A 27,637-nucleotide genomic window follows, 5' to 3' on the forward strand; every position below is an offset into this window, starting at 1 on the left:
AAAAGTACTTTGAGTTTTCTGTTGTATCTTTCATCACTACACTGATTTACACAAAAAAACTGAAACTTTCGCCAAAAGAAAGTGTCAAGCGATAACTTACCTTCTTAAATTACATGAATGCTTTATGTTTAATTAGGGGCGTGGTCACTATGAGTGACAGATGAAGTGTCGTCACTGAGTATTCTAGCCACTGAACTTAAACCCCCCGGTTGTTTTTTTGGTGCTGCTGCCTGTGGTAGGGTTACCAATGCAAATATTGGACAGAATATGGAATGCTTTCCTGTTAATTGCACACAGACAACAACAGTCAGACCGTCCAGGAAGTCTTCGCTTCGTATTTTTTCGGTGAGTGAAAGTTCAGTAGTATTTCATTTGAAAGGTAGCACTTACTAGCAGGTGTTGTGTCTGCACTCGCCATCCCCATACGGTAATATATTTATGACGGCCTGTGTTTTGGATACAGGAGCTAGTTAGCTAATATTACCACCAGAAATAAATGGCTTTTTCAGGAGTTAACACTGTTGTTTATTATCTTACTGGCTAGCTAATGAATTAGCTTCGTCATGTTCTGCGTAACTATTTACTTTCGTGCCAGCCCCTCCTTCCGCACAGGGCGCCATCATTTGGCGGACTAAAAAACAAGATGGCTGCGGCCATTTAATTTAAAAAAAAATCACAGCCTTGTTGTGTTCAGAAGTGAAGGGTTGACCGTCTTTGATCTGAATTAGGGCTTAATGAGGATTTTATTTGTTGTCTGACACACTTTGAAATGTTTTTTAAAAAATGATTTTACTTGAGTTAAATTGCACAAATACGCCTTACAATCTATTTATCTAGTTGGTACATTTTTGAGTGTGTTTTCAGTTTAGGGTGAATAGTGGAGGGTTAAGGTAGCCCACAACTTTAGGGTTAATGTGAGTCAACGCTGGGCTGAATGTAATCTTAAAAAAAGAAGATTTGATGTTCTTTTAGTGAAGGCTCACTATCCCACAATGTATAAAACCCCTGAGGGCTCATTTATCAACAAAAAGTTGCTCTAAATTCTATCATATGAATGAAATTTAGAATGTTTCGAAGTAGTGGTGGGCGATATAACGATCTTAGATCCGACGAAGCAGAGAGATCGTAGAACCGGTCTAATGTGTTTCTTCATTTATCATGCTGCAGGTTATGCTCCGACACAGAGGCGTCTCCCCCGCAGGAAAACGAAATTTAAGAGTAGTCCGCAAAAACAACTCCATCCCGGTTATATGCAACTGTTCTGATATTTTTCCAAACCGACTCGGCGTGAGCAACAGTTAACTTATCTGCATAGTTTGCACAGTGAAGTTTACATGTCGGATAGCGACACAAGAAACCTTTTATGGAGCTGGAGAGACGTGAACAGTCTGCAGAGAGTCAGACAGTCAGTGATGAGAGATATAACCCCGGTGTTTAAAATGATGCTGTCTGTGTTTTCTGCTCTCTCTCAGTTTTTAAAAGTTACTTATCAAGCTTCTCCACCCGAAGCTCACCTGTTGTGATAACCGAATTTATAGGGATTAGGCTTAACGACCTTACACGTTGTGTACAGCGGCAGGCAGGTGAGAGTGAGTAACCATGGTGACTGTCTGTCTGTCAATCAACGATGTCCCGCCCCCTCTATGAATTAAACTCTTCTGTCAGTAAAACTTACTTTGATCATGTGTCACAGAATGAGATTATGTTTGATTATATATAAACAAAACTAAAGTTAGTCCAATGATGTCATAAAAAACAACAAATGCTGCAGAGCCTGTATGAAGCTACAGCTGTAGGAATTCTGCAGGGCTAAAATAGAACAGAAACACAAGAACTTGAAGTCTACATGTTTTTAAATGAATGCATCACTGTGTGAAAATGTTCCTGAAGAACATAAAAAGAGGACACATAACTAAATCATAATTTCAAAGTGGTGAGGAAAACCTTCAAATTGTTCATAAATATCGATCAAATTGAGGGAAAGACATTTCTGTTGCTAAAGATGTTCTGGGTGAACCTCCTACAAAGATGTTTTTCAAATAGACTAAACTTGTCAGCACAGTTTTTGTGCATTTAAAAACATTATACAGGGAAATAAGTTTGGTTGAACTGGTCAGTAACTTACAAATTTGTCTAAAGATCAGTATGAAAAAAATCGTGATAAAATCGTGATCGTGATTTTGCAAAAAAAAAATTGTGATATGATATTTTTCCCATATCTCCCACCTCTATTTCTAAGTACAAAAAAAACTGTATTTATCAAACATGCGGACGGCGATCGTACGCACATAGGTTGGTAATCAGTGTTGATAAATCCCACATGTTCTTAAACAGCAGGCTTGTGCATGTTCGGGGACATTTGCATTCAGAAATGCCTCCACTAAACCATTTATGGTAACAACACACCTCTTTAAAAACCACGTGAACATATTTACCTCGGCGGAATAATACGAGAGCAAAGAAAAGGAGCTTTATAACAGAAATGGAAGTGGATGAGGTTGAATAAAAAGCGGTAATAAATAAATAGATAAATAAATAAAATAAGGTTAGTAACTCTCGCGCTGTGATCCAATTAAATTATTAGTCTTTTCACTTAGTCGAAGTTACTAACAAAAGAACAAATGCTGCATGAGTGAAGGTGACAGGTCAGAGGAGAAAAGATGAAGTTTGAGATTAGGCTCAGTGCAAAAAATAAAACGCATCGCGGCACAAAAGCGAGAGGCATTTGCAACTGGAGCATAACAGAATAATCCACAATTTCACCCAAGAACGGTGCATTTACAGCGTCATCGGGGCACAGCTCTCTCTGGGAAAAAAATCAAACAGTGACGCTCTCACAAGAGGACAGGCTGGACCAAACAGATCAGTGCGCTCTTTTGAAAAGCCCTTACTGCAGAGCGCACAGTTTGCCAAATCATCTAACAAGGCAAAATGAGCCATGATGTAACATTTCATTCTGTCCCAGCGGTCTTTTTTAAGGTTTTGGAACAAATTTAGGCAACACATCTGTTTCAAACTTGACCAGGGGTTTTCCTGGCTCAGAATGGGCCTTTGGGGGGTGATTGTACGCGCTGTAGTAAACGTTCGACCTGCGTATAACAGTATAGTCTGTGAGTCTGTATTACCTTATTTGACAGAAATCTGTGCATTTCCTGTTATTTCTGAACATTTTATAAATAATATTATCATTATGCTTAAGTTACTGAAACCCCAATTAAATCTGGTAAGGAGTTTTTTTATTGCAACAGTGAAACATGGGAGGAGAGGGATTTTGAGGGAGAGGGGTGTAATGAGATTGGCAGAGGGGGAGGTCACATTCACCCTCTTCCTATGATGGCTGCTCTTTTCCTTTAAATTGTGTTTTCGTTTTACATACACATTTGTTTAAGTACATTTATTTGAGTTAAGGTATTATATCAAATAATCACAGATTTAAGTCACAGATAATTTGGATCATTTGATCAGATCAGAAAATTGAGAAATGATAAAAATATATTTGCTGGCTATAACGCAGCGCTGTTTGACAGTCTGTGTGGAGAAGTTCACAGACTACAGCTGGCTGACGTTACGGTCGTTAAGTTATTGATTGTTGATAAAAGCAGACACGGTGGAAGTGAATGGAGAAAAGTTGAATGTGCGTTCCTGACTCGGTCCATACGGATGTGTTCCGTTGCACAGTTTCACTACAAGTAAACAGGGGTGTACGGTGGTCGGCGGTCCTGTGTGTGTGTGTGTGTGTGTCTGTGCGTGCGTTTTCAGCCATGTATGTTGGTGTGTCTCGTCTCGGCGTACCCCCGCGATGACCCGTCTGCAGAGGACCAGGGACAAGTAGCCGCAGCTACATCATACGTGGTTTAGTATAGTTTTAACGTGACTGTTGGGATAAATATTTACCGCCATGAAGTGGATTGCTCTTTGAAATGAACTCGCCAAACAGAAAATCACCCCGCATTTAGCGCTTGTGGGAGTCTGCGTAGCGTCATGAACCAGAAGAAACGAACAGACAATCAGCTGGCTATCCAGCGCGAGCCACATGCGTAAATGGATGAGAGGGGAGATGACTGCTAGAAGTCAAAGACGTCGTATTTAAGTTTATGTTCTGATTGTTCAATAGTCGTTTGATGTATTGATATTTAACATACATTCAGAGATGATTTGAATCGTCTTTTTTTTTCTTTTGGCGCTCGTGATTTTTCTTTGGTGCTGGGTAAAACCTCTTTGGGGGGCGCCAAAGAATTCTCTATGCAGGAAAAACCCTGTTGACAAATCACTTATTTGGGGGTTTTAATTAAAGAAAACTCGGAACATGCATCTAAGTTGAGATTGATTCTGGCATGCTGTGACACTCGTAGTGCTTTTTATTTGTAGTTTCAATGTTCTACCGCTAGATTCTGTGCGGAGACACCAGCTCTGGTGTTAAATCACTGCTACCTGGTTCTAATCAAGTGACAAAGAAGAATCTGAATCATCTTTTAAGTGATCAAGAACAACACTATTAAGATTCTTTAACTAATATATCCAAGAATAAACATATTTGTTATTTTCAGTCAAAACTTAATTGTGTTTTCAGCCCATAAATGAGCAGTCTACAAAACCCCCCCAAAAAACCTTTTTTGTTTGATTTTAGGCGGTGACGAGAAGATCTAATATGGTAGTTTTTCTAAATGGCTTATCCTTTTTCTCATGTCCATGGTGGCATTTTTCCATTTAAGCCTGTAAATTCCTATAATGATAAGATCTTACACATCTAAACAGATGTTGTGGTACATGTAAGCTTTGAATTGGCTTAGCGTTGTGCGTTGCAAGGTTACATGGAGGGGAGGGAAGAGTAATGGCTCAGTGCCTGAATGAGTAAGCCTACACTAAAGGTGATTGCTTTCTTTCCCTCCTCAGAACCTCCTCTTTTTCAACCTCAACGGCTCCCTCCCCTCCCCGTGTTCCTCCCATGCCCCTGCCTCCCCGCGTGCGCCTCATAAATCACCATCTGAACAACATGTGTTTTGCGTGAGCACTCACAGAACATGAGAATGAGAGAAATTTAGGACGAGATTGGAGGCACTTGGCGAGGTTATAGAGAAGCTCTTTCCGCCTTCTCCAATACCCTCCTCCTGGCTCTGTCGCTTGCTCGCTTGCTCCCTGAGCTGCTACGCGGACTCCGTCATCAAAACACACAGTGAGGCGTGCTGGAGCGCTCACTCCCTTCAGCTTGTGGACGCACACACAGTCTCACACTGGAGCCAACACTCAAGATGCAGCAGCAAGATAGAATGTCTTCTGATTCCCTTTCAGGTAAATGCAAAAAAAGATGTGTATATCTTTGTCATCAATCCCCTTTTCCCGCATAATTATCCATCTTTTTTCTCTGTTAAGTGTCACAATTTTTTCTTGTTTCTCTGCTTCTCACTCTTGCCCACTCTCCCTCTCTGTATTCATCTGTCTATTATGCATTTTTCCTGTGTATTTTCCTGTTGATATGCCCATGAGTACATGTGTTGTTCTGTAAGGGGTGATGGCAGTGCTTTAAGGAGTGCATGACGGTAGAGTAGCTCCTGATACTATGACTGCCTCATCTTAAGCGCAGCTGTGAAAAGTACATATTGGCTAGAGAATATTGCATTCTTCTGACCTAGATACAGTGACACAGCTTGTGCTACTTTAGCTTGTTTTTCTTTAATTTATATCGTCTGCAATATGCTACAACTGACTGTAAAAAGTGTTGTTTTAGGATCCTCTGTTGGAACAGATTTTGCATACAGAGTGCTATGGAAATGATGTGCATATAAAACATTTAAAGAAAGGGTGGGAAAGTGAGAGATCAAAGCAAGTAACTTGGTTTGTGAAAGAGTGGAAAAGTCTGTCAAAATATGCTGTGCCTGGTCTGCGAAGGCTGATAATTGTCCTGGCTGATGAGGAAAAACCTGTCGATTACTGTGCTGGGAACCAGTTATGTAACTTGCTTGATTGGAGTCAGTTAACATTTTAACCCATTGTTTAAAAATAACTTAATTCAAAGTTTGGTTATTCTAGTGAGAATTATTGCATTTCAAATCCTGGTAGTCATACAAGGAGCTTGTTTATTCTAGTGTTGCACTGCATCAAACTCATTTAGCAACTTAACGAGAGCCTGGAAACTACAAAACCTGAGAGCAGCAAATAGTATGGCTTTGTTTGGTGAATGTTTATTTTTTTCCTTTGGATTCATTTAAACTCTGAATGACTCTGAGGATTTAAAGCTAAACTGAGGTTTTGGGGTTCAACAACCAGTATAAACAACTTCCTGATATGCTTCTGATTTGACATTGCATTTATGTAATTTTGTTGGTGCGGGTTTGGTGCGGGCTGTGTCAGGAAGATCATTTCCCAGCATGCTTTGGTAAAGTATCTCCTCTTGCGTTGCTTCAGAAAGTCTGAGGAACGCATCAAAACCACACAAACACATGAAAGGATACATTTGATATCATTGTGACTTGTGAGAATTATACTTTACCCAATCAGAGATTATGATATTGGTTAATTTTGGCAGGGTTTCTTGTCCTTGGCCAAGTTGTCAGGTGAATATTTTATCTTGAGTCTTATGATTGTCAAGAGAATAGTTTTTTATTTGCCCTCTGTGCCTGCAAAATGGTTGATAGTGTTTCATAGAGACAGGTGACTCAAATGAAAGGTTCACAGTGCTATTTACCATGTTGAATCCAAGACAACATACAGACAGAACTTTGTGGTATGAATTTTTTTTCAATAGCAAATCAAAACGATTTAATGTCGCTCATGTTAAATGCTTTTTACCAGGTGTTTTTGGGCTGCTGTTGTGTTATGCAACTTACTCTGGTACACTCTTTTTATTCTCTGTTGCGTGCCAATGTTTGAGATGCAGGAATAAATTAGTCATGCTACTGCTTTCAGTTGCCACACTCTTTACATAAACTTTGAAGCGGATAGTGGGTTTTTAGAGGTTGGACGCTGCAAGATGGAACCACTTCAAGAAGACTCGGGAGCCTTTTAAGGGGAACACTCGTAGCTTTTTTTTTTTTTGCTATGTTGACTTTTACCTGTGCACTCTATATATGAAAAACTGGCCCCCAGAAAAGCTTAATGTCAGTGTGGCTTCAATACTTATTTTAAAATGAAAATAGATATTCATTTCAAAACTTCATTTTAATTAATGTACATTTTTTTGCCAAACTCTACATGCAATCTAATAGATGAGCGCAAACAAACAAAAAAATCCAACAGTTTTAATACAAAGATCCCTTTCTCTAACTCTGCCTCTCTCTTAGCGTGAGGCTTGTTTGCCCTATGTAAAAAGCCGTCAAGATTGAAATAGAAGTGATTTTATTTAAAAACACAAAACTTTTCCAGAGTTTCACAGTTAAGCTTTGATCGTTTGACAGACAAAAATACTGTGACTTACAGTTGCACCATGGTGTTTGGAGGAAGTCAGAATCTAAATTGATATGTTGTTGTGCCTGCCTCAGTGTTGTTCGTGATTTAGTGACACTTCAAACATCACTCTTGTTCCTACTCCTTGTCTGTCACCCCTCGCTGAGCTCCCAGGTGAAATCATTATCAGTAAATTCTGCGGTTCAGGGTTGATTCACGTCACCGATGTTGCTGCACTTAATATGTGAACAAACCAACTACACAGCAGCACAGCTCTTAGGTGGTAAAGATGCACTGTTTGCCTCATGGGCTGCGCAGACAGATGGGCGTTATTAGTAGTGCAGTCTCAGCATGAACAGGAAAGAAATAATTTAGCCTCAAGTGTGTTGTATTGGCCTGCAGCAGTGACAATAGCAGGTGGCAGGCAGGCATTACACAATGTGTGAGTGCAAGACAGAAATGTGAAGGCTCACAGGAAGTTAATGCGAGAAAAAGTTTGAACCGCCAGAGAACCGACTTGTTAACAACATTAAACAGAGAGGTGAACAACATTCACCAGCATTTGCTGTTTGTTATGCTTTTCTGCAGCATGCCTCTCTGGTTTCCATACTGATGACAGTACACTTTCTGATTGCCTTGGCACGTTTTCTACAACAGTTTGGATACAGAAAGGTCTTAACCAGAGAGCCAAACTGCCCTGAAAAGAACTGGCAGACATTTCTTGAGATATGTGGTATTTTCCTAGAAGTATGAAAAAAAACAAAAGACACACATAGCTATGTACGGCTCTGACAAAAAAAATGAGACATGCACCAACAAGACCTGTGGACATGCATTAATTGAGAGATATCAGAGTCAGGCTGCTACACACTGTTACACAGGGAGCTCGTCAGATCTGTTGGGGGTTCTGTGCCTTGCTCAAGGGCACCTCTCCAGCCACAAGACCAACTTCCATACTTTGGTCTGCACTGGGACATGAACTGGCAATCCCTGTGGTTCCCAACCAAAGTCCCTACAGAGCTATTGCCACCCATCACGTGTGCATTTCATCAACAGTCAAGCAGGTTAGAGTGTACAGGTGTGTGAAAGATAAGCTTTCTGTACACTCCATTTTCTTGACACAACTCAACCATATAATACATAAACAGTTCATTATTGAAGACGCTAAGGGGGAAAAAACGTACTTCAAAGATGCCTTGAAAGAAAACATTTCTCTGGAAGATTGGCTTTTTGCAAAACCTTTTTCTAAAACAATGCCTCACCTTGAAGCTGACCATTGTTTTGTTATTTTCTGAGAACAGAATGAGCAACCAACATGGACATGAAGTCAATGTAAATTGGCATATTTCACTGTGAATATTCTATTGCGGAAAAGAAAGGAAAGGTAGGAATTCTTGCTCACCTGAGAGGGTGTAAAAGTATCCTTTAAAATAACTGTAGCGTGCACAGAGAAAAACAGGAGAGGTTGTTGGTAAACCACAATGGGCTAAATAAAACTAAAAGATGTACTGCAGCAGGTAACCTGGGACTGCAGAGTAGAAATAAATCCACAACAAACACAGGAATCTAGAACATAACTTGTAGCTCCCGTTCCATTCACAATGATTTTAGCCCACTAAAAGCCTTCAAGAGGGAGAGAATGGAATATAATTCCTAACACTTTGAAGAATAGAGGTTTCATATTAAAACACTGATATCCTTGAGGACCGACAATTCTGCTGTCAGATATTCATGGTCTGCTTCTAAACAGTTTGTTTGATATCAAATCCCTTAAATTCTAAAGTACATTCTCTAAAATTCACAGTTTAAGATACAAACATTGTTCACATGATTATCTTTCCTTATAATTTCCAAATGATTGCAGTTAATCCCTTTTAAGAAATTGTACTGTAAAGTGGGGGTCGTACTACAAGAGAATCAAGCTGATTCAATGTCCAGATGTTTTAATAGTTATTTTGCCAGATAATCCTGTGGTGTGAGTTGTGCGAAGAGTAATCCGATCTGCTGAGAAGAGATGGCGAAACAGACCAGTCTGGCTGCACAACTTTTTTCACATCTTTTCTCCCTCACGAGGTCATAATCATGCATTTACAGAAAACAGCGGTATATTGTTCCGTAAATAAACCTTGTGGAGTGCTCTTTTGATTGAAAGAGTCCTATATTAAAGTTAAAGAGTGACGAGCGGAGTCGGGCATCGCGACTCGCTAGCTAGTCGTCTGTGCCTCACAACTTTCCCTGCAGGCTGAGAGCTCAGCTACCGTACTGTAGCTAGTAGGAGGGCAAACTCTCGAACGTGAAAACAGACGGGACTAAATGAATGGCACAGCTGCACAGAAACTGCACGTTGTAGACGTTGCTGAACACAATATAAATTGTCATGCGGGAAGAGTTTAAACTTTTTTTTCTCTCCAAGAGACCTTCAAAACAGGATGCGTCTTATATACCAGTGCGACTTATATTCCGGATTTTACGGTAATTGATGAATCTCGATGATCTTGTTTTTATGATCGTGGGAAGACAACATTGTAATTGAAACTCAATTAATTGCCCAGCCCTAAGTAGGGTCTCTCACATTTCAAAATCTGTTAAGATTTGCATCATCTTCCTACAATCCTCTTACCTCTTAACTGAATCTAATCTCACGCACACCGGTTCTACTTTATGATCTGTCCGAGTCAAATTTGATGTTGACTCTAAATCAAAATGGTACATAATTTACTCCAAACTAGGCTACAACCGCTGGCTTTTTTTCAAGAATTGTCTTATTACTTATTACTTATTACTGCAGTCCCTGTATGTTTTGTATACAAAATTAGACCTGTACCATGTATCAGTGAAAACCTGGCTTGATAAGAAAACAGAGAGACTGCAAGACCATTAATAAAAAAATAAGTTTTTGCTGGCTTGTAGTTGTAGAATTTTACTTTTCTATGTCTATTAATATCCCAATGTTGTTTTGCTATATTGATCTGTTTGTATGTGACCTTGCATGTTTTAGCACATTCTAAAGTTTTTAGCACAAGCTAACGATTTTCCTCCACAACAAAAACTGAAGTGCAAAAAAGTACTGTTGAGCGGGGATGAAGGTTTGTACTAGAGGTGGGCAATATGGAAAAAATGTAATTTCACGATTTTTTTTTCGTCTTTGTATGGAGGTCTCCCACAGAACATTTTTAACACCAGAAATGTCTTCTGATCCGTTTTTATGAACAATTGAGCATCTTCTGATTTATTTTTTTCATTTTAAAATTATGATTTAGTTATCTTTAAATCTATTTTAGTTTACATCAGGTACATTTTCATCTCTGCATCGCGATGCAGTACAATTGATGCATCGATGCAGAGACAGGACATAATCGATGCTGATGAGGGTTGGAAAAAAATCTGCCAACCGCTAAATGCAGGTTTTTTGCGCAGCGTTGAGTGAGTTTGTTTTACCAGCCACAGTGGTGAGTGAACAAAAGTAAAGTAGGCTAACAGAGGGATTTGTGACAGAAAATAACGTTAATTGAATCCCGGTCCTGTGCTTGCTCACTTAATGAGCAGAGCAGCTGGTCCTGCATGCTCAGACCACAGTGCTCCTTGTGTCAGTGTTTACAGTGATAGGCTGAAACGGCTTGGCCTTGTGTCTCTTTAGCCGACCGCAGCACGGATAAGAATCTGCTGAAGGTGTGTTTAAACTGATGCCTCGCTGTCTTAAGTCCAAGATGACTAAAAGAAGGGGGCTGTGTTGGTGACTCGTGATTAAAGGAACGGATGTAAACACAGATGACTCCCGACAGCGTCATCGAGAATCACCGCTAAGTGTAGCTCCGCTAAAGCTGCTTTCTTTCAAGAATAAACACATTCTATTTCCTACATGTTTTTCACAATAAAAGTTCCCATTTTGTTTGACGTAACATTGTTTTTTTCGATGAACATGTATCTGTCATGGCGGCTCTGTTATGGCTGCTGTCACGTCACAACTATAAAATTACATATTTCTCTGGCTTTGACAACTGTTGGAAATATTTGAGGTAATGCAAGTACTCAACAACAAAACAGTTTTAATTTAGTTTTAATTAATATCCATTTTTTTGTGTAAAATTGTACGTTTAACGTCTCTTGGGCTCACTAGAAGGGTTTGTTGTCACCATCCAAAGTGTAAACATTTACAGTGCAAACTGCAAAAAAAACATTTCTTGTGCTGCATCGGTTTGGAAAATTCTGAAACAGAGTTATTTTTTTCAGCCTAGCTCTTAAGTTTTGTTTTCATTTTCAGCTATGAATTCTGATGCCATGCGCATTAAATGATAGAATGAACACTGTAGCCCTATTCTACGATCTCTGCTTTTGGAAATCTTCAACACATTTTAGTCCTTCATGATCTAAATCTGTTTTATCACAACACTACTAGTTGGTACATGCCGTCTTTTGTCATTTTAGATAACCTGTGTAGTTGTTGCAAAACCTCAGTTTTTGTTGCCTGGATCATTTCTGCACAAGTGTAACACTGTGTGCTTGGCAAGTAAAGTTACGCTGCTTCCAGAGCTCGACTTCATTCATATGTAGAACACTGATCTTTGATCATTTCCTCACTTGACTGAGGGCTGCAAATGTAGATTAAATTTTAATGAATGACCAGGAGCTACAAAACTGCTCAAGCTTAATATAAATGCAGAAGAGGTCAAAAGCAGCAGCAAATACTGACTTCTTCTTCTATCTTGCTCCATTGTGTTATTGACTGGTTGACACAGCACTTCTGGTCTCATGCCAGCAGTATCTCTCTGCTCCTACAGTGCATTTATTGCTGCCATCTATTTGAGCTAGATACTTGACAGTTTTGGTTTAGTGAGATTTACAACATTGACAATAAGAGCTTGTTGGTTACCAATATGAACCAATGCTAAGATGTAATAACTAAAGTCTTGTTTTTATTTTTTTGTGCATTTGCATCCTCACTGTCAATGTTGTACCTGTATCCTAAGGTGTTATTAGTGACAGTAGGAAGTTAAAGGTGCCAGGCAAACTCATGGCATTTATTTGCTTGACTGGCATTTCCAGAAAGCTTTGAGAGGAAGTTCAATCAGCGGCTCTGCATGTGGGCTTACCTCGTGCCCTTTGCAGTGCTGCAAATGAGATGAAGCTTCCAATCGGCAACACAGCGAATCCAGGGGCTCTCAATCTCTCAAAACTGCATCAGAGCATGCTGGAGTATCCAGCGGCATGCAGAAAGGCTGGATTTATCACTTGCACAGCCTGAAATTCATTTTTTCAATTGGGAGGGAATTCTACCCACTAATTTCTTCACATGGGGGGGATTTTTAAGCTTGCAGGGAGGGGGACAAACTGTGAGGAGATTTTATTTAGTTATGAAAAGACTGAAATAAATGCTGATGCCTCTTATATTACCTACAAAAACTAATAGCAACAAATATTTGAGTATACCAGGAACCTCTGTATGCTCTGAAAGGGTGTTCTCGTCAGCAGGTAATATTGTAAGTGAAACGAGAACTGTACTCAATCTCGATCAAGTTAAAAGTTGTGTTTTGCTTGGTAATTTTATTATTGCTACGGTAAAATGAAGTCTTTGCACGGAGGGGGGTTTGAATGTCTTAAAAAATTGCCATATCATGTTCTAAGTTCGATTCGATTAAAGTGGATTTTTTTGACCAAGGGACAGCACTCAACTACACTTACAGTCGACGGAATAAGTGAAATAATGTCATATTTCTGTGTCTGCTTTGTCAACAAGCCGTGGACGGTCCGCAAGACTAGCATCTGAAATGTTAGCAGCGATGGCTCTTGTTCTGCTTCTTGAATGAATTAAAACAAAACTTTGGCATGCCCACAATGCCTGGTGAGAGTGACAGCAGACCTAAAGACAGCACACAAGGAAACAAACATTTGTCAGATTTAGATATCCCTTTTATCAAACCCTCCCCAGTCCTGGACAACAGTTTTGAAATGCTGTTTCCATGACACGTTGACTTAATTCTGACTGTTAAAAATTAACTTTTTATTTGTCTCTCTCTGACTCGTTGACATGTACATAGCAATGTTCCAATAACCAGTTTTACCATGTCTTTATATATGTATTATCATTGTGTATTATTTTACAATACTTTGGCATATTGGAGCTTTTTATGCAACAAAGCTTTAACCAAGAACTGAGGTTGCTGAATATTCAATATAAATATAATGCATATAAAACTGCAATGATGCTGGAGTGGGAGTGAGACGAAGAGCATTTCAATCTGGCATAAATGTGAACGCCTTTTGATGCAGAGTACTAAATTCTCTGTTGTCTAGAGTCTCTACTAACAGAGAGTAATGGTGACAGCTGTCTCACATCACCGATCCCTCAGCAGGCTGAACATTATTTTGGTTATGTGTACGGTTTATTTTACATTTTTGAACAAATAACTGGTACAGACATGTCCTTAACGTCAGCAGAAAACTTTTAAAGTTTATGCCAGGTGTAAGACAGGTAATGAGCATTTCTGATCTGTTTTGTTATGTTTGGTGTTAAAGAAAAGCCAGTAGAAAACCTGCCTTCAAAATAAGAGCCGGAATTAATGTCAAACATTGCAAGAAAAACAGATAAAGATGAGACAGATTTGAAATAAAAGCTATTGCAATTCAATGGTCATTTAAAGGTTCATTTAAACACTTTATTTTTGTATGACAGGAAAAGCAATGGTATATTTGATCAAACAAATCATCACTTCACTCCCATTTTTTTGTTTTCTAGATAAGCAGGAACGCCTTTATACACTCACACTCTGTGTTCGTGCTTTGCTCTAAAGCCCCATATTGGATCACATCCTGTGTCCCATTTTCTTCTGTCACTAACATACTACTTTGTGTTCTGTTGCTGGGACAGCAAAGCAGAAATTTTAATCACAATCTTGGAGGCATTTCCTTCAAATTTCAAATATTGATCTAATACCATTAACCTTTTTTATGTTTCCTATATCAATACCTGACTCTGCAGGAGCCAGTGAAAGGTATTGTCATATTGCAGTGCATAGCCATTGATGCAGGGGGAATAAAATGCTAATGCTGTGCAGCTATTGATCTCAGTTAGCCAGTGTATAAGACACAGGAGGAAGCAGAATAGCATGCATGTAAGTGTATGCAAATACAATGTGGTTAAGCTTTTTGATAGAGCTAGAGTGGAGCATCTAAAGCTGTTATCTGATTGGAACAGTCCTTATCTTTCACAAACAGAGTGAAGCACACTCAGCCATGACACCCTGCTGTCATGGACACAAACATCAGTGTTCTCATTCACCAGATGAACATGATCTGCGGTCTCATTCCATGCTATTCGTTAGAGCGCAAAATGTCCTTGATTACATAACAGCCTTACAATCAACGGCAATTCAAAATTGTTGAAGGATGAATAAGTAGTATAAAACATTTTCCAATTAAGTATTGTTTATTAAAAAGCTGCAAAGTTATAATTATTTCTTGTTTCAAAGTGGTTTTTTTTGTGGTTGCCTATGCTTTTGTAATATAGATGTCCCTTTTGCTTTTTGTGTTTTCTGAGAGATGACAGTGAGATGTATCAGAAAGTGGATGTAACACTGTTTATGTACCCACAATAGAATCAAATGGTTCTTTTTTCTGTCATACTCTCCCTTAGAGTGAGCCATTTTGCATTTCTACTGTCTCTGCTGAGAGTTACGTGTGCAGAACAGCGACAGGGAAACAAAACGGCCAAATACAGAACTAAATAAGACTGAACATCAAGATAAGCCAAAATGCTTAAAAACTATCCATTTCATTGTCTACACTGAAATGTAGGCTGCATTTCTGTTTGTAGCATGGTCAGTTTGCAATACAAATAAAAATAGTGAGATAATTCAAGCTGAAGAAGCCTTTAGTTCTTCTGGTCCAGTGTAGACAACACAAGATGGCACTAGACACCAGAAGTACACAAGCTTCTAACAATATGCCGAACTTTATCCCAGCACAACACTTTCAACAGCTTCAGAAGTTTTTCATTCTATATACATAACTTTGTTAAAAACTGATAAGGTTGTAACCAGTTAAATGAACCAATGATGTGCTCTTTTAAACTTCTGTGGTACAAGCTGTGCAGATTTCAACCATGTGTCATATTTTCTACAGGAAGCAAGATGTGCTCATAATTCCATCTTTTTAATTAAAAAGTCTTCATCTTAGACTGAGCTGTTTGGCCTTTTAGAGCCTTGTATTTGGACAGCGGTTGTATTTTCATACAGTGGAAATTGAAATGCTGTATTTCCCTCATCAACCGACCGACCATCTACTACCTGGGACAGCAGCTCCCAGGTAGTAGATGTATTGATTGACAGCAGGACATGTATCTGTCAAGCCTGATCAATAAATCACCAAGGCCATGAGACAGAAATCTATGTAATTTATACCACATCAGCAAGATGTCTTAAGGTCTGTTCGTCAACCTAAGTCAATAAGTTCTATATAACACCTGCTGGAGAAGTGAAGTGTATTGTGTAACTTAATTATAACTACTGTAAAATCTGGTGTATAAGACGCACTTTTAATACCTATTTTTTCGTCTTAAAAGTCGGCTGCGTTTTATAGACCGGTGCGACCAATATACCAGCATATAATACTGAAACACGAGCCGTTATTACAGCGGGTGCAGCAGCCACTAACTGCAACCTGACATGATTAAAAACCCATCCCCATTCATTGTGTATTGAAAGCTGAGTGCACGCTGTGCTGGGAAAGACAGCGACACAGACCAGGCACGCGCACGACTTTCCCCACATCTTTTCTCCCTCACGAGGTCATAATCATGCATTTACAGAAAACAGCGGTATTTTTTCCCCCGTAAATAAACCTTGTGGAGTGCTTTTTTGATTGAAAGAGTCCTATATTAAAGTTAAAGAGTGACCAGCGGAGTCACGGAGCGCGACTCGCAAGCTAGGAGTCTGTGCCTCACAACTTTCCCTGCAGGCTGAGAGCTCAACTACCGTACTGTAGATAGTAGGAGGGCAAACTCCCGAACGTGAAAAAAGACGGGACTTTAAGAAGACACAGCTGTACAGAAATTGCACGTTGTTGACATCGCTGAACACAATATAAATCGTCATGCAGGAAAACAGTTTACATTTTTTTTCTCTCTCTCTAAGAGACCTTCAAAACAGGATGCATCTTAGGGCGCGGTCACACTGGTCATCTGTACCGTGCTGTACCCAAGCACGACTGGATTTCTCCATAATGAAGGCTGTCAGGGTTGTGTTCCCGCGTGCTTGTGCTCGTGCATGAAGTGTACCGTGCTGAAGCACACCTCTCCGAAGTGTGCCAAAACCAAGGAAGTGTACCGTGCCTGAGCACGATATGGAGCGGTCACACTGGTCAAACGAACTGGACTTTAGCGTTGAAGCGTGCTTGGGCACGGTACGGATGGCCAGTGTGACCATGCCCTTACATACCGGTACGACTTATATTCCGGATTTTACGGTATATGTATTTTTTCAGGACATTGAGTGTCTTTGATTTGTTTCTCGCTTTCTTTCTTATACTGTGAATGTAGAACAGCCAAGTTGTTCAAGAGATTAACTCCATCTGCAGCACAGATGAGCTCTTACTTTCACCCCTGTGAAGCTGAATACGTCTGAACTTTTTTAATTTCAGTCTTTCTTGCCTTTCTCATTCTTGTCCCGCTCTCATAACTCCAAAGCTTTTGGTTTCTGAAATGTGTAATCTAATTAACACCAGGATGAAAAATGTGTCACTGCTGAACGGAAAAGTGTGTGTGCTTGACCTGCCCCTGTCCACAACGTGACTGTAAGCTGTTCAGACAGATGCCATGAGCATTATCTGTATGTGAGCGTGTTTGTGCATTAATGTGTCCGTGTACCTGTGACTTAGCCTAATGACAAGTTGATGAGGCTACCTGGGATATGAAGCTGCATAATGATCAAAGCGACACCAATGACAGTGTCGCGACAAGTGTAAACTCAGTGGATGTTTTACTGGCACTTCACACAGTCAAAAATTCTTAGTGGAATATATGAAAAAAAAGGTGTCCTGTGATATTCTGCAACACTTGATAGTTTGATATCCTCTCTCCCAATTTTGTCTTTCTATTTACAGATAAAACCCTACTGCTAGAAGAACGAACTGTATAAAACAAATAAGAAGGATACAGATCAATTCCTATCAGACATTTTTAATTATGTAATAGGTCTAAAGCTGAAGCCGTGCTTATTTCAGGATCTGCTCAAAGTCTGCAATCAAGATTGGATTTTCCTTTGAAGAAAAAAAAGAAAACATTTCCACTTCAAATTTAATTAATTATGTTACCGTATGATAAGATACAATACACTTAATTGTCCCTGTTTTTAAATTTTCTGTGCCTTGTGTGATGCATAGATTGAACATTTTTCACAGTTATATCTGTAAATAATTAACGATGATGTTTTCTCCCTGCTTTGAGCTGGTACACTCAGCGTTTTCTTCAGTGTCGCTATCGCTCATTTTGGCTGTGTTTCCATTTCGCTCCAAACGTCTGTAAGCCCACCAACCCATATCCCTGCGACATGATTGCCTGTTCATCGTATTTTTCTTCTTCTCTTTAATGTCGGGTGGCAACTAGCATTCAAGGCGCATTAGCTTTATACATTGGCTGAACTAGACACAATCAAATCAACAAACATTTGAGAAACACTTGGGATTGAAAAGTGCTTTCTGTCAGAAAGTTGTACTCTGAGTCAGCAGATAAATGCTAATAAAGGTTTACAGCAAAGATCTGTATGGAAACTCTCGTATTAGGCTCTGCGTTGATTGATGTAGTCACAGTGTCTCTGTAACAGTAACCCATGTGTAAGAATTGATGGATTGCATTTCTCTGTGTGAACAAAGCATATGTATTGCTTTCCTGAGATTTATGTCAGCTCATCATTGGAAAAGCAGGAGAATCCAATTTACGCCTGTCTCGGCTGTTTTACACTTTTTTTTTTTCACCTGACATCTACAGAAAGATTGAAGGGAAATAAAGTAGGAAACATAAAGCATCCATTAACTCTCCAGTGACATTTGTAATGAAGAACATTTTTCTGGCATCCTCTGAACAAAACAGTCACCTGAAAGAATTGAAGAGTTATTGTCTTTTTTTATGGAGATGAAGATCCAATTTAACAAAACATGTCCTCTTTATTTCTATTCTGCCTACTTCATCCCTCGTCTCTCCTTGTTAAGAATCTTATTTTAGAAACCATCTCTCTTCATTCATATGCATCAAGTGAAGAAACAATTAAAAGTTTTTGACAGTGTCCTATGCCGGCTTCAAAACTGACATTTTTCTTCGTCTGATTCTTTTTTTCCCGTTTCTAGATGTGAGGTGTCCATCGAGACACTGGATGTCACGCGGTCACTCCTATGAAGAGCAAACTGTGTGGAACCCGAAGTACTGTGTGGTAGCTGACTGTCAGATGCTGCTTCTGAATGAGGAGGAGGTGGTGAGAGCAGACAGTACAATCTCCTGTCTGTCATGTCCTTCTGTGTCACCATTGTGTTTCTTGTCTGTTCATCTTCTCTTTTCTTTTCTTTCTTGGTCCTTGTCAATGTCGTTTTACTTGCTAGTGCTTTGTAGGTATTTCCCATCCAACCATTCTCCCTATATATTTCATAACAAATCTCAAATTAATGTTAAAGTATTCTCTTGTTCACATGTCATTTAGACTGTCTAATCCTAATTGCTGCTTTTACAGCCTATGAATATAAATTTAATGACGAAGATGAATCCCAACTGGTTGACTAATGTCATCATTTGCCTTGTAAGGTTCAGGGTTCATGTAAAACACAAGATGTTGTGTTCTGTCATTTGATTTAAAGTGAAATTGATTTCAAACATGTAAAAGAGAAATGAAACCACAAACAAGCATACAGACAGAGAGAAGTCATAATTACAAATAATGACAAGCATAATGCAAAATAGATGGTCAGTTACCATAAAATCTGGTGTACTTTTAATACCAATGTTTTCATCTAAAAAGTTGGCTGGTTTATACTGGTTATATACCAGTATAAAATGCTGACGCGCTGTTATTATGAAGAGTGCAGCCACCTTTGCACACTGTACATGAGGTGACGCCAGTGAAAATCCATCCCCATTCATTGTGTATTTCAAGCTGTGCTGGGACACACAGCAACATAGACCATTGTGTAATGATGACGTATAATAAGGCTGGTTGTCTTGTTAGAGTCTCGCAGCAGCTATGTCCTCAAAGCCTGATTTAAAGCCTGTGAAGCAGTAAAGACAGTATGAGTCTGACTGGCTCGGAAATTACACAGTTACATTATAGTTTGGAAAATCAATGATGCTAATTTAAACACGAGAGAAATGCATTTGGAAGTAATGATTGAATAAACTGAGTTCAAAACCACCATTGTAAAAACACAAGCTCCTGTGTTAATCCTACTTTGTGCTGGAATTAATTCTACATTTATATTCCCGTCAGCATAGACCTCCTGCAGCCAGGTTATGCAGAGTGAACTAGAGTCAGGCTCTTTGGCTCTGTTGTTTTCATTAGTGTCACGCTGGATTATGCAGGTTACTGTGAGATTAGAGGTGTTGTTGTTGGGAATAGATCAGGAGTCAGCAATGTAATTTAAATTACATTGTGCAGTCTGCAGTATCCTGCCATTGTTTAATGGCTTCGAATAAGCTCAAGTTCATACCCAACAACTACAAACACAGGCACTTCCACCTTCTCTTGTGTACTTTTAAGACTGTGATTGATAGCACCGATTTGTTTTTTTTAAGTAAAGCAATGTCTCAATAAATGTCCCAAACAATCCAAAACAAATAAATGAACATAAAGGAGATCAAATTACCGTAAAATCCGGAATATAAATCGCACGGGTATATAAGACGCACCCTGTTTGGAAGGTCTCTTATAGAGAAAAACAAGTTTAAACTGTTTTCCTGTGTGACTATTTATATTGTGTTCAGCGATGTCTACAACATGCATTTTCTGTGCAGCGTCTTTTTTCACGTTCGGGAGTTTGCACTCCTACTAGCTACAGTACGGAACAATATTCCACTGTTTTCTGTAAATGCATGATTATGACCTCGTGAGGAAGAAACGATGTGAAAAAATGTCGCGCAGCCAGCCTGGTCTGTGTCGCCGTCTTTCCCAGCACAGCGTGCACTCAGCTTTCGATACACAATGAATGGGGATGGCTTTTTAATCACGTCAGGTCGCAGTGATAGGGGCTGCTGCAACCGCTGTAATGACGGCTCGTGTTTAAGTATTTTATACTGGTATATTGGTCGCACCGATGTATAAGACGCAGCCGACTTTTAAGACGAAAAAATAGGTATTAAAAGTGTGTCTTATACACCAGATTTTACAGTAATAAAGTTATCCGTCCAACGCAGCTTTCATTATATTCATTTCAAAGGATAGACTTCATCAAATGTGAAAAAATAACAAGTTTAGTAGAGGATTATTTATTGGACATCAGATTAATGAAGACTAACATGAAATATCCCTCAAACTTCAGTATGAAATATCTTAAATTGAATGACAGTTTGGTTTTGAAACAAGGGCTTTAACTTTCAAATGCACAATATAATGATCTGCAATATGTCAGTGAAAATAATCACTTGTAGGCTTTTAGTAGTCCTGTGTTTCCTCACTGCGGCCCCATCTCTGTGTCTTCTACATTAATTTCCACAATGTACCACTTTGTTACCTACCAAGTGGTTCATTTTCTTAACCTAACTTTTGGTTAATCTAGACACAGGATTAGAGGTAGAGCTGAGGTGTGCCTTAAATCTCCCAGCAAATGGCTACTACACACCCACCTTTCAACATCTCAGCTACGCCCCCATTTATGCAAATGTATGAATAACTCTTCACCTTCATGTGAAGTGAAAAGTGCAAACTGAGATGATTCTCTCAACAAACTCAATGAGGGGCAAGTGTGAGTGTTCATCACAGCAACTTTAATGTGAGTCTCTGGCTATGCCCCAATTCAAAAGCTGCAACCTTCAAAGTGTGCATTTAAAGGCGGAGTACATCACAGCAGTGGGTCAAAGGCTGTCCCATTTCGAGGGCTCCTTCAAATGCAGCAAATGAATGCATCCTTCTTTACCCTAGCTTTTGAGGGATCCATCTGGTGCTTCCTTCATGGCCCAACTTATCCCAGGATTCATTGTGTTATCTTCTGTTTTCTTTGAAAACCTTTATTTATAATCAAAGTCTGAAATTTCAATTATGCGCATACTACAGCATATAGAATTACAGACCAAGCATGATCTAATATAAGACACAAAACACGACTAAATGTTGTTAAATATAGTTAGTAGTTCAAAAGATTCAGAACAGTGATCTTGAATTAAAATAATCCCCATTTGTGGAGGAAATGTTTGGTGATAATAATTAGTGTGTTCTACATTAGCTAGTCACAGTACAGCTGTTGAGGTTGCTAGGCAACAATGGCGGCACTTAGAAAGTTCAGGGTAAAGGCAGGAACAGCTGGTGAATGAAACAGGGAATCCGCCATAGAACCAGACCATCTCATTTCAGTTCCAACTGAGCCGTCTACACAGGCTGTGAAGGCAGTGTTCTTTGTAGGCTGGGTCTTAAAAGGATAATGTCCCTGAATTAAGACACTGAAGCTTTTCAGTTTCTTCAGTTTCTGAGCTTTTAAACCCCATATTTTGGCCATTTCTGCAAGCACCTTCTGCTATGATTGCCAATAACACTTTAGTGTCTGGGGCTGAACCTGCGGAAGTGCAGAGATGAACAGCACAAAAATAATATTTAACATTTCATGGAGGCTTTTGCAATGAATAAGAAAATAAAAAAAATTCAGTTAATCTCATGATGTGCAGTTAATAATAGTCTTAGTAAGAAGTTTGCATAGTAACAATACGACAATGATGAAAGAACATAAAACAAATTAAGGGGATAATTTATGATAAGACGAGTTTAACTAAAATCCAATCAGCCAGAAATAAAAAGAAATTGCAAAATGATTACGTAAAATCAAAATAAGGGATTCTTAAAAAAGGCTGAATTACATAAACGCCTGTTTTTATAAGATACAAGTCATTGTGCTAGCCTTATCTGAAAACAAACAGCAGCTTCCTTGGTGAATTCCTAAACTCATCCTCCTTCATTTATTAATGCTCAAGTTCTACACAATAACTGGAACAGAACTCTGCTCCCCTTTGGAATATAGCATCTTGTGCAAGAACATGGATATAAGTGCACCTTGTTATTCAAGTTTAAAAACCCTTTTTGCATACCAACATAACTGCTGTAACCGAGGCAAAAGTCTGTTCCTTAGATTTTCCTTTTTCTGCGAGTACTGAGGTGTGCCGTGTTGAAATGGAGCAATAATTGCAGGGGGGAATTATTTGAATCGACCCATTGGCAGCCTTTCCACCAGAGTGCTTTTTAGTTTCCCAGAAGCAAAGAACAACAGCTTTTAAATGCCTCCATCTGGAGACTCAGACTCTGAAAGGTCACCTGTAGCAGGGCTGGGTTTCTTTGATGTCAGCAAACTGCTGATCAAAACAGTGACACAATCTGAAGTTAAACACTTTCCTGCAGAGCAGGTCGGAGCATCCAAACAAGCAATCAAACAGTCCAGGTCAAACATTTACGTGCACTTCTGAGGAACATTTCAGCAACTCTTTATTCTCCAAGAAAGAAAGAAAGAAAGAGTACCAACAATAGTGAAGCTTTTTCTCCATTTTGAAATGCCTTTTTGTCAAAAGCAATATTAATATGAAAAAAAGGAACTTGAAGCCTTGAACATCCTATGAAGAATCAAAATGTGTTGGTGTTCTGCATTCTTTGTAATAAATCTGTAAACATTCAATCCATAATACATTCATGTCTATGACAGCAAACAGACCTTTGAAGTACGCTGAATATTCAGATTTGGCGACAAATAAAAAATGAGAACAGTTTGAAATGCCCATTGGCTTCTTCTATTTGTGATGCTGAGACATTTATTTAATTGCCAGACAACTCTCGTGATTTCAAAATAAAATATTTTTTAGAGGAATATGGATACATGCTAAATATTTGAATCTTCAATGATTTATTATTCAATAATACAATATAATTTAGTCTTCATTTGCTCCATCTGCGTATATGTAGCCTGTAATTCTCTCCTTTCTGTACCACCTTGAACAAGCACTATAGTGAACATCTCTCCAAACTTCTCCAAAATAAGAGGAAAGAAAATCCATTGTGTTCAGCAACACTTGAAGAGTCCCTCTGCAAAAGTTTGGATTGATTTTTGCCTGTGAAGTTTGGGTTTTTGCTCTAGGGGTTTTTATAAAAGAGCCATTTGTTTCTCAGTTGTTTCTGTCTTTTTGTTATTTCGTACCGTGTTTTATTGTGTTTTTCTCACTTCTTGTTTTGTTGGAATTTTATTTTTGTGCTTCCCCCGATGATGCAGACTTTTTTTTTCTCTCAAGCCATGGTCCTGTTTCTGTTCCTTGCGTTCATGGTTCACTTGTACTCTGACAATTCAGCAGGAAGTGCAGCATTACAGTGAGCATCTAATGCTGCTGTTGTCTTTTGTAGTAGAATGTAGTCTTAATTAATGACTGTCCCTGATCACGATTGGCAATTAGACCTTCAGCCACTTGTGCAACCAACTTATTCATGTGAGCAGGTTTTATCTGTAATGAACCTTAACGAGTGCAAACTGTGCTGTGGCCTGACACACACAGATCTAAAGTGTCTCTCTCTCTCTCTCTCTCTCTCTCTCTCTCTCTCTCTCTCTCTCTCTCTCTCTCTCTCTCTCTCTCTCTCTCTCTCTCTCTCTCTCTCTCTCTCTCTCTCTCTCTCTCTCTCTCTCTCTCTCTCTCTCTTTCTCTCTGTTTGTCGTAATGCACTGATCCCAGTCCAGGTAGAATAACCTGTGTCAAAGTTTCTATAACCTTGAACAGCAATATTAAAACATAATATAATGATCTCAAACAAAACATAATTATTGATGTTTTCTTCTGTAATGTGGTACATTTAAATATTTCCATGTGTCAACATGCAGTTTGCAATGACAGAGTGAACCCCTCTGCTTACTGTACTTTTACATTTTATGTGTTAGCATGCAATTTTCTATACAAGTACCTTTTTTTGTCTTTTTTTTTTTTTAATCATACATTAGCCTATACATCGATGTGTTGAGCTATAGTGATGTCTACAAAATTAGTCCGGCCCACTTGAGGTCTCTTTTGAACAAATCCGGCCCCCGACCCAATAGGACTTTGTCACCCCTGCTCTACACCTTATTCTTGTTTAAAAATCATTCACATTATATGACAGTTATGGAGAGCGATTAAAAAGGTGACCTTATGGCGTTAAAGGCGACGCAATGAAAATTTTGGGTGCACCTAAATTTTGTGCTGGTGCACCTAAAAAAAAAAGAAAAAAAAAAAAGAAAAGTTAGGCGCACTAGTGCAACCAATGCAAAAAGTCACCTTGACTCGTAAATATCAAACATATACATTTCTTCAGTCTCAGAGTCACATTTCCTTTTTCAGCTCACAACAGACATTTGGCTCCAATCCAAATATAACTGCTGCTATGAGGTCTCTTACACATATGTATTACAGCTTCACAAACCTAAAAGAAGAATTACTCTTAGATGGTTGAAACAATTTCAAGATATATCCACAAAATTATCAAGATGAATGAATTCATGAAAATACGTAGTAACAGTAACAAAGGAAAAACTCAGAGTTATTACAGAATTGTGCAAGAGGAGATAACAATCTCTGGATTCAGCAGGTGAGGCACGTTTCTTGAGTGCTGCAATATCAAGGTTGTAAAAATGAAAGAAAAGTGTAATTCTAGAGGGGTTTCTAAAGTCTTGTCTTTTCTCATTTTCACCTTCAGTGTGTTGCTTTCACTTTTCCCCCTGGTTCCATGAATTTCACCTCTGGAAAATCATTATCCTTATTTACATTTCTGATGCTGCACATGACTGCCTGTAGAGGGGGCTAACGATTCAGGATGGTTGAAGTTTTTAATGCCAAAGCTAACAGTCAAATGTCCTGCTGGATTGAGGACTTTTGAAGGGGCCTTACCAGTGTTTAAATGTAGCCTCAATGCTAATGGGCTTTACCATCTTAATGAAATCAGTATAATGATGCAAATGCTATCATTATTGAAGAAGCAGGGAATAGTAGATTAGTTTGTAACTGTGTCCTATGTGTTTTTCTTCACCGTTAATATTACAGGCATCTTAATGCAAGCAAATATCTTGTCAACTATTTCAAATATATAATTAGACAATCTGGAAACTGAATATATTGATAGATTATTGATTATTGATTATTGCGAAACAGAAGGGCTGTACACAGCGCAGGATTTTCTCAGCCAGTTGCCTGTTCATACAAAGCTGTACGGCCTCGCGAAACTCATGCATCAGCCTGCATGAGTCTTCTTTTTCGACATAAAGACTCAAGTTTATACACTTTCAATAAGGCTGTTGGACAGACATCTAACATGTGGCACTCTATTTGAATTTGGATTTTAATTAGCTGCGAGCTTGAGTTAGCAGCAGCTCAACTGGCTGTCTCTGAAGCATTAAACTGCTTAATTCAGGTTTTAAAAAACATACTAGTTAAACACTTTCAAGGGGAGGGACGTAAGGGGAAACTGTAACTCCTTCATGTAACACAGACGTTCCTAACCTAATTAACTAAGCGACTACAAATCAAACTTCTTCATTCAGTGTTTGTTCCAGTTATGATCCCTGGGTTGGTTTCATTTGCATATCTAACCTTGTGATCTGGAACACTGACGAGTCAATTTGAATCTTTGTTTATTCGTTGCTTATACCTGGCGATGCAAGTGTAAATGTTGTAAAAAGGAATGCAAGTAGGCGTCTGCCTCTGCCTCGTGGATGTTTCAAATTGTCAGCTTTTAGCGGCTACCTTATAATAAAGCCAAAGATGATCCCTGGTTTAGGCCAGGTACAATGAGCCTGATAACCTTGCCATCGCTGTATTAGTGTATATTCCTGAGAGGATTGTTGTAGGGAAAAGTGACACTCAAATTACAGGCTTATCTTGCTTAGTCATAATGTGTCAGAGGACCAGACACTGTCTTTACATCACAGACAGCTGTCCATAAACCCTTGAGACAAGAAAAGAAGTGACTATTAGAGAGATAAACAGATGGACACTGAAACAGAGGGACGGTGAAGTAAGCCATGCAGGTTGTGTGAGGATGTTCGATAAGCCATTATCACTCCTCATGGAGGACATCAGGCCCCTTTTTCTTCTTCTTCCAGTCAACACATTGTCCCTGCGGTCATTCTTTTCTCCTTTGTCAGGCTAATCTTTTGGAGGCAAACATTCTGTATGCGAGCTATAGGAAGATATGGGCTGACACAGACTGATGGGCTGACACAGACTGATGTGCTGCGAATGTACGCTCTGTTTTATCCAATGATCCAATATCAGAAGCTGTACAGCTATTGTGTGCTATTTGCTTCTACACAGCATTAAACAAAGTGTCCAGAATAAAACCATGATGACCTAGATAAGGACTCTTCTTTGTGCATTTCTAGCAGCCCCCATTTTTCTCCTCGTTAGCTTTCCTTCTTCTGCTGTGTGCTATCAGTTTTCTCTGTTTTCCCACTTTGTCTCTGCACATTTTGTTAAATTTGCTGATTGATTTAGTTTTTAGAAATTTAATTTCTTGTTCTATGTCTTTGTCTCCTTTCTTTTCCTCTCCCTTTTGTCATAGCAGATCCATCCCTTGTTTTTGCAGGAGAGGCGCTCTGCATCAGGCAAGGTCCATCTCCTTCGACGCACCATCAGCGTTCCCGTGGAGACACAGTTTCCCGAGTTCCACAGCCAGCTGTCCACTGGGAGCGGTGAGTAGCCCGAGGACATTCCTCTGCAGTGTTTAAGCAGACACGCACGCACGCACACACACACACACACACACACACACGCACATGCACACATTCAGATACTGCAAAAACTTTAATAGAATCCTTGAAACCGTTTAATTTAAATTAGAATAATTAATGAACTTGAAATGAAATTCGAAACACTTCCTTAACATGATTATGGACATTAAAAATATAATTAATTAAGGCTCCTGAGACTACTATTTCTAAAGCTTCCACTGTTAACTGAAAGTCAGCCTTATGCAGAAGCTTGGCCTAATCAAAGGGTCAAAGGGGTGGTGTAACATAAGAGAAGCACTTTTTCCTTCTCAGTGACATCAGCAGCCAACCACTCACACGTGCAAGTGAGCTGTGC

At 39.1% G+C, this 27,637-nt stretch overlaps 1 protein-coding gene across 1 annotated transcript; it reads left to right on the forward strand.

Moving 5' to 3' along the window:
* The first annotated feature begins 4,908 nt into the window (after positions 1-4,908).
* si:dkeyp-72a4.1 (uncharacterized protein LOC100148058 homolog) lies at positions 4,909-27,435 on the forward strand. Its single transcript, XM_061060805.1, has 3 exons — positions 4,909-5,289; positions 18,715-18,836; positions 27,117-27,435. The coding sequence occupies exons 1-3, from the start codon at positions 5,250-5,252 to the stop codon at positions 27,249-27,251; spliced, it is 297 nt and encodes a 98-aa protein (XP_060916788.1). The 5' UTR covers positions 4,909-5,249; the 3' UTR covers positions 27,252-27,435.
* The last annotated feature ends 202 nt before the right edge of the window (positions 27,436-27,637 follow it).

Source organism: Labrus mixtus, chromosome 17 (genome assembly GCF_963584025.1).
Source record: "Labrus mixtus chromosome 17, fLabMix1.1, whole genome shotgun sequence".
NCBI lineage: Eukaryota > Metazoa > Chordata > Actinopteri > Labriformes > Labridae > Labrus > Labrus mixtus.

Coding starts and splice junctions, on each gene's coding strand:
- si:dkeyp-72a4.1 (XM_061060805.1), top strand. CDS start 5,250: ATGCAGCAGCAAGATAGAATGTCTTCTGATTCCCTTTCAG. Junction 5,290..18,714: donor GTCTTCTGATTCCCTTTCAG/GTAAATGCAAAA, acceptor TCCCGTTTCTAG/ATGTGAGGTGTCCATCGAGA. Junction 18,837..27,116: donor TGCTTCTGAATGAGGAGGAG/GTGGTGAGAGCA, acceptor TTGTCATAGCAG/ATCCATCCCTTGTTTTTGCA.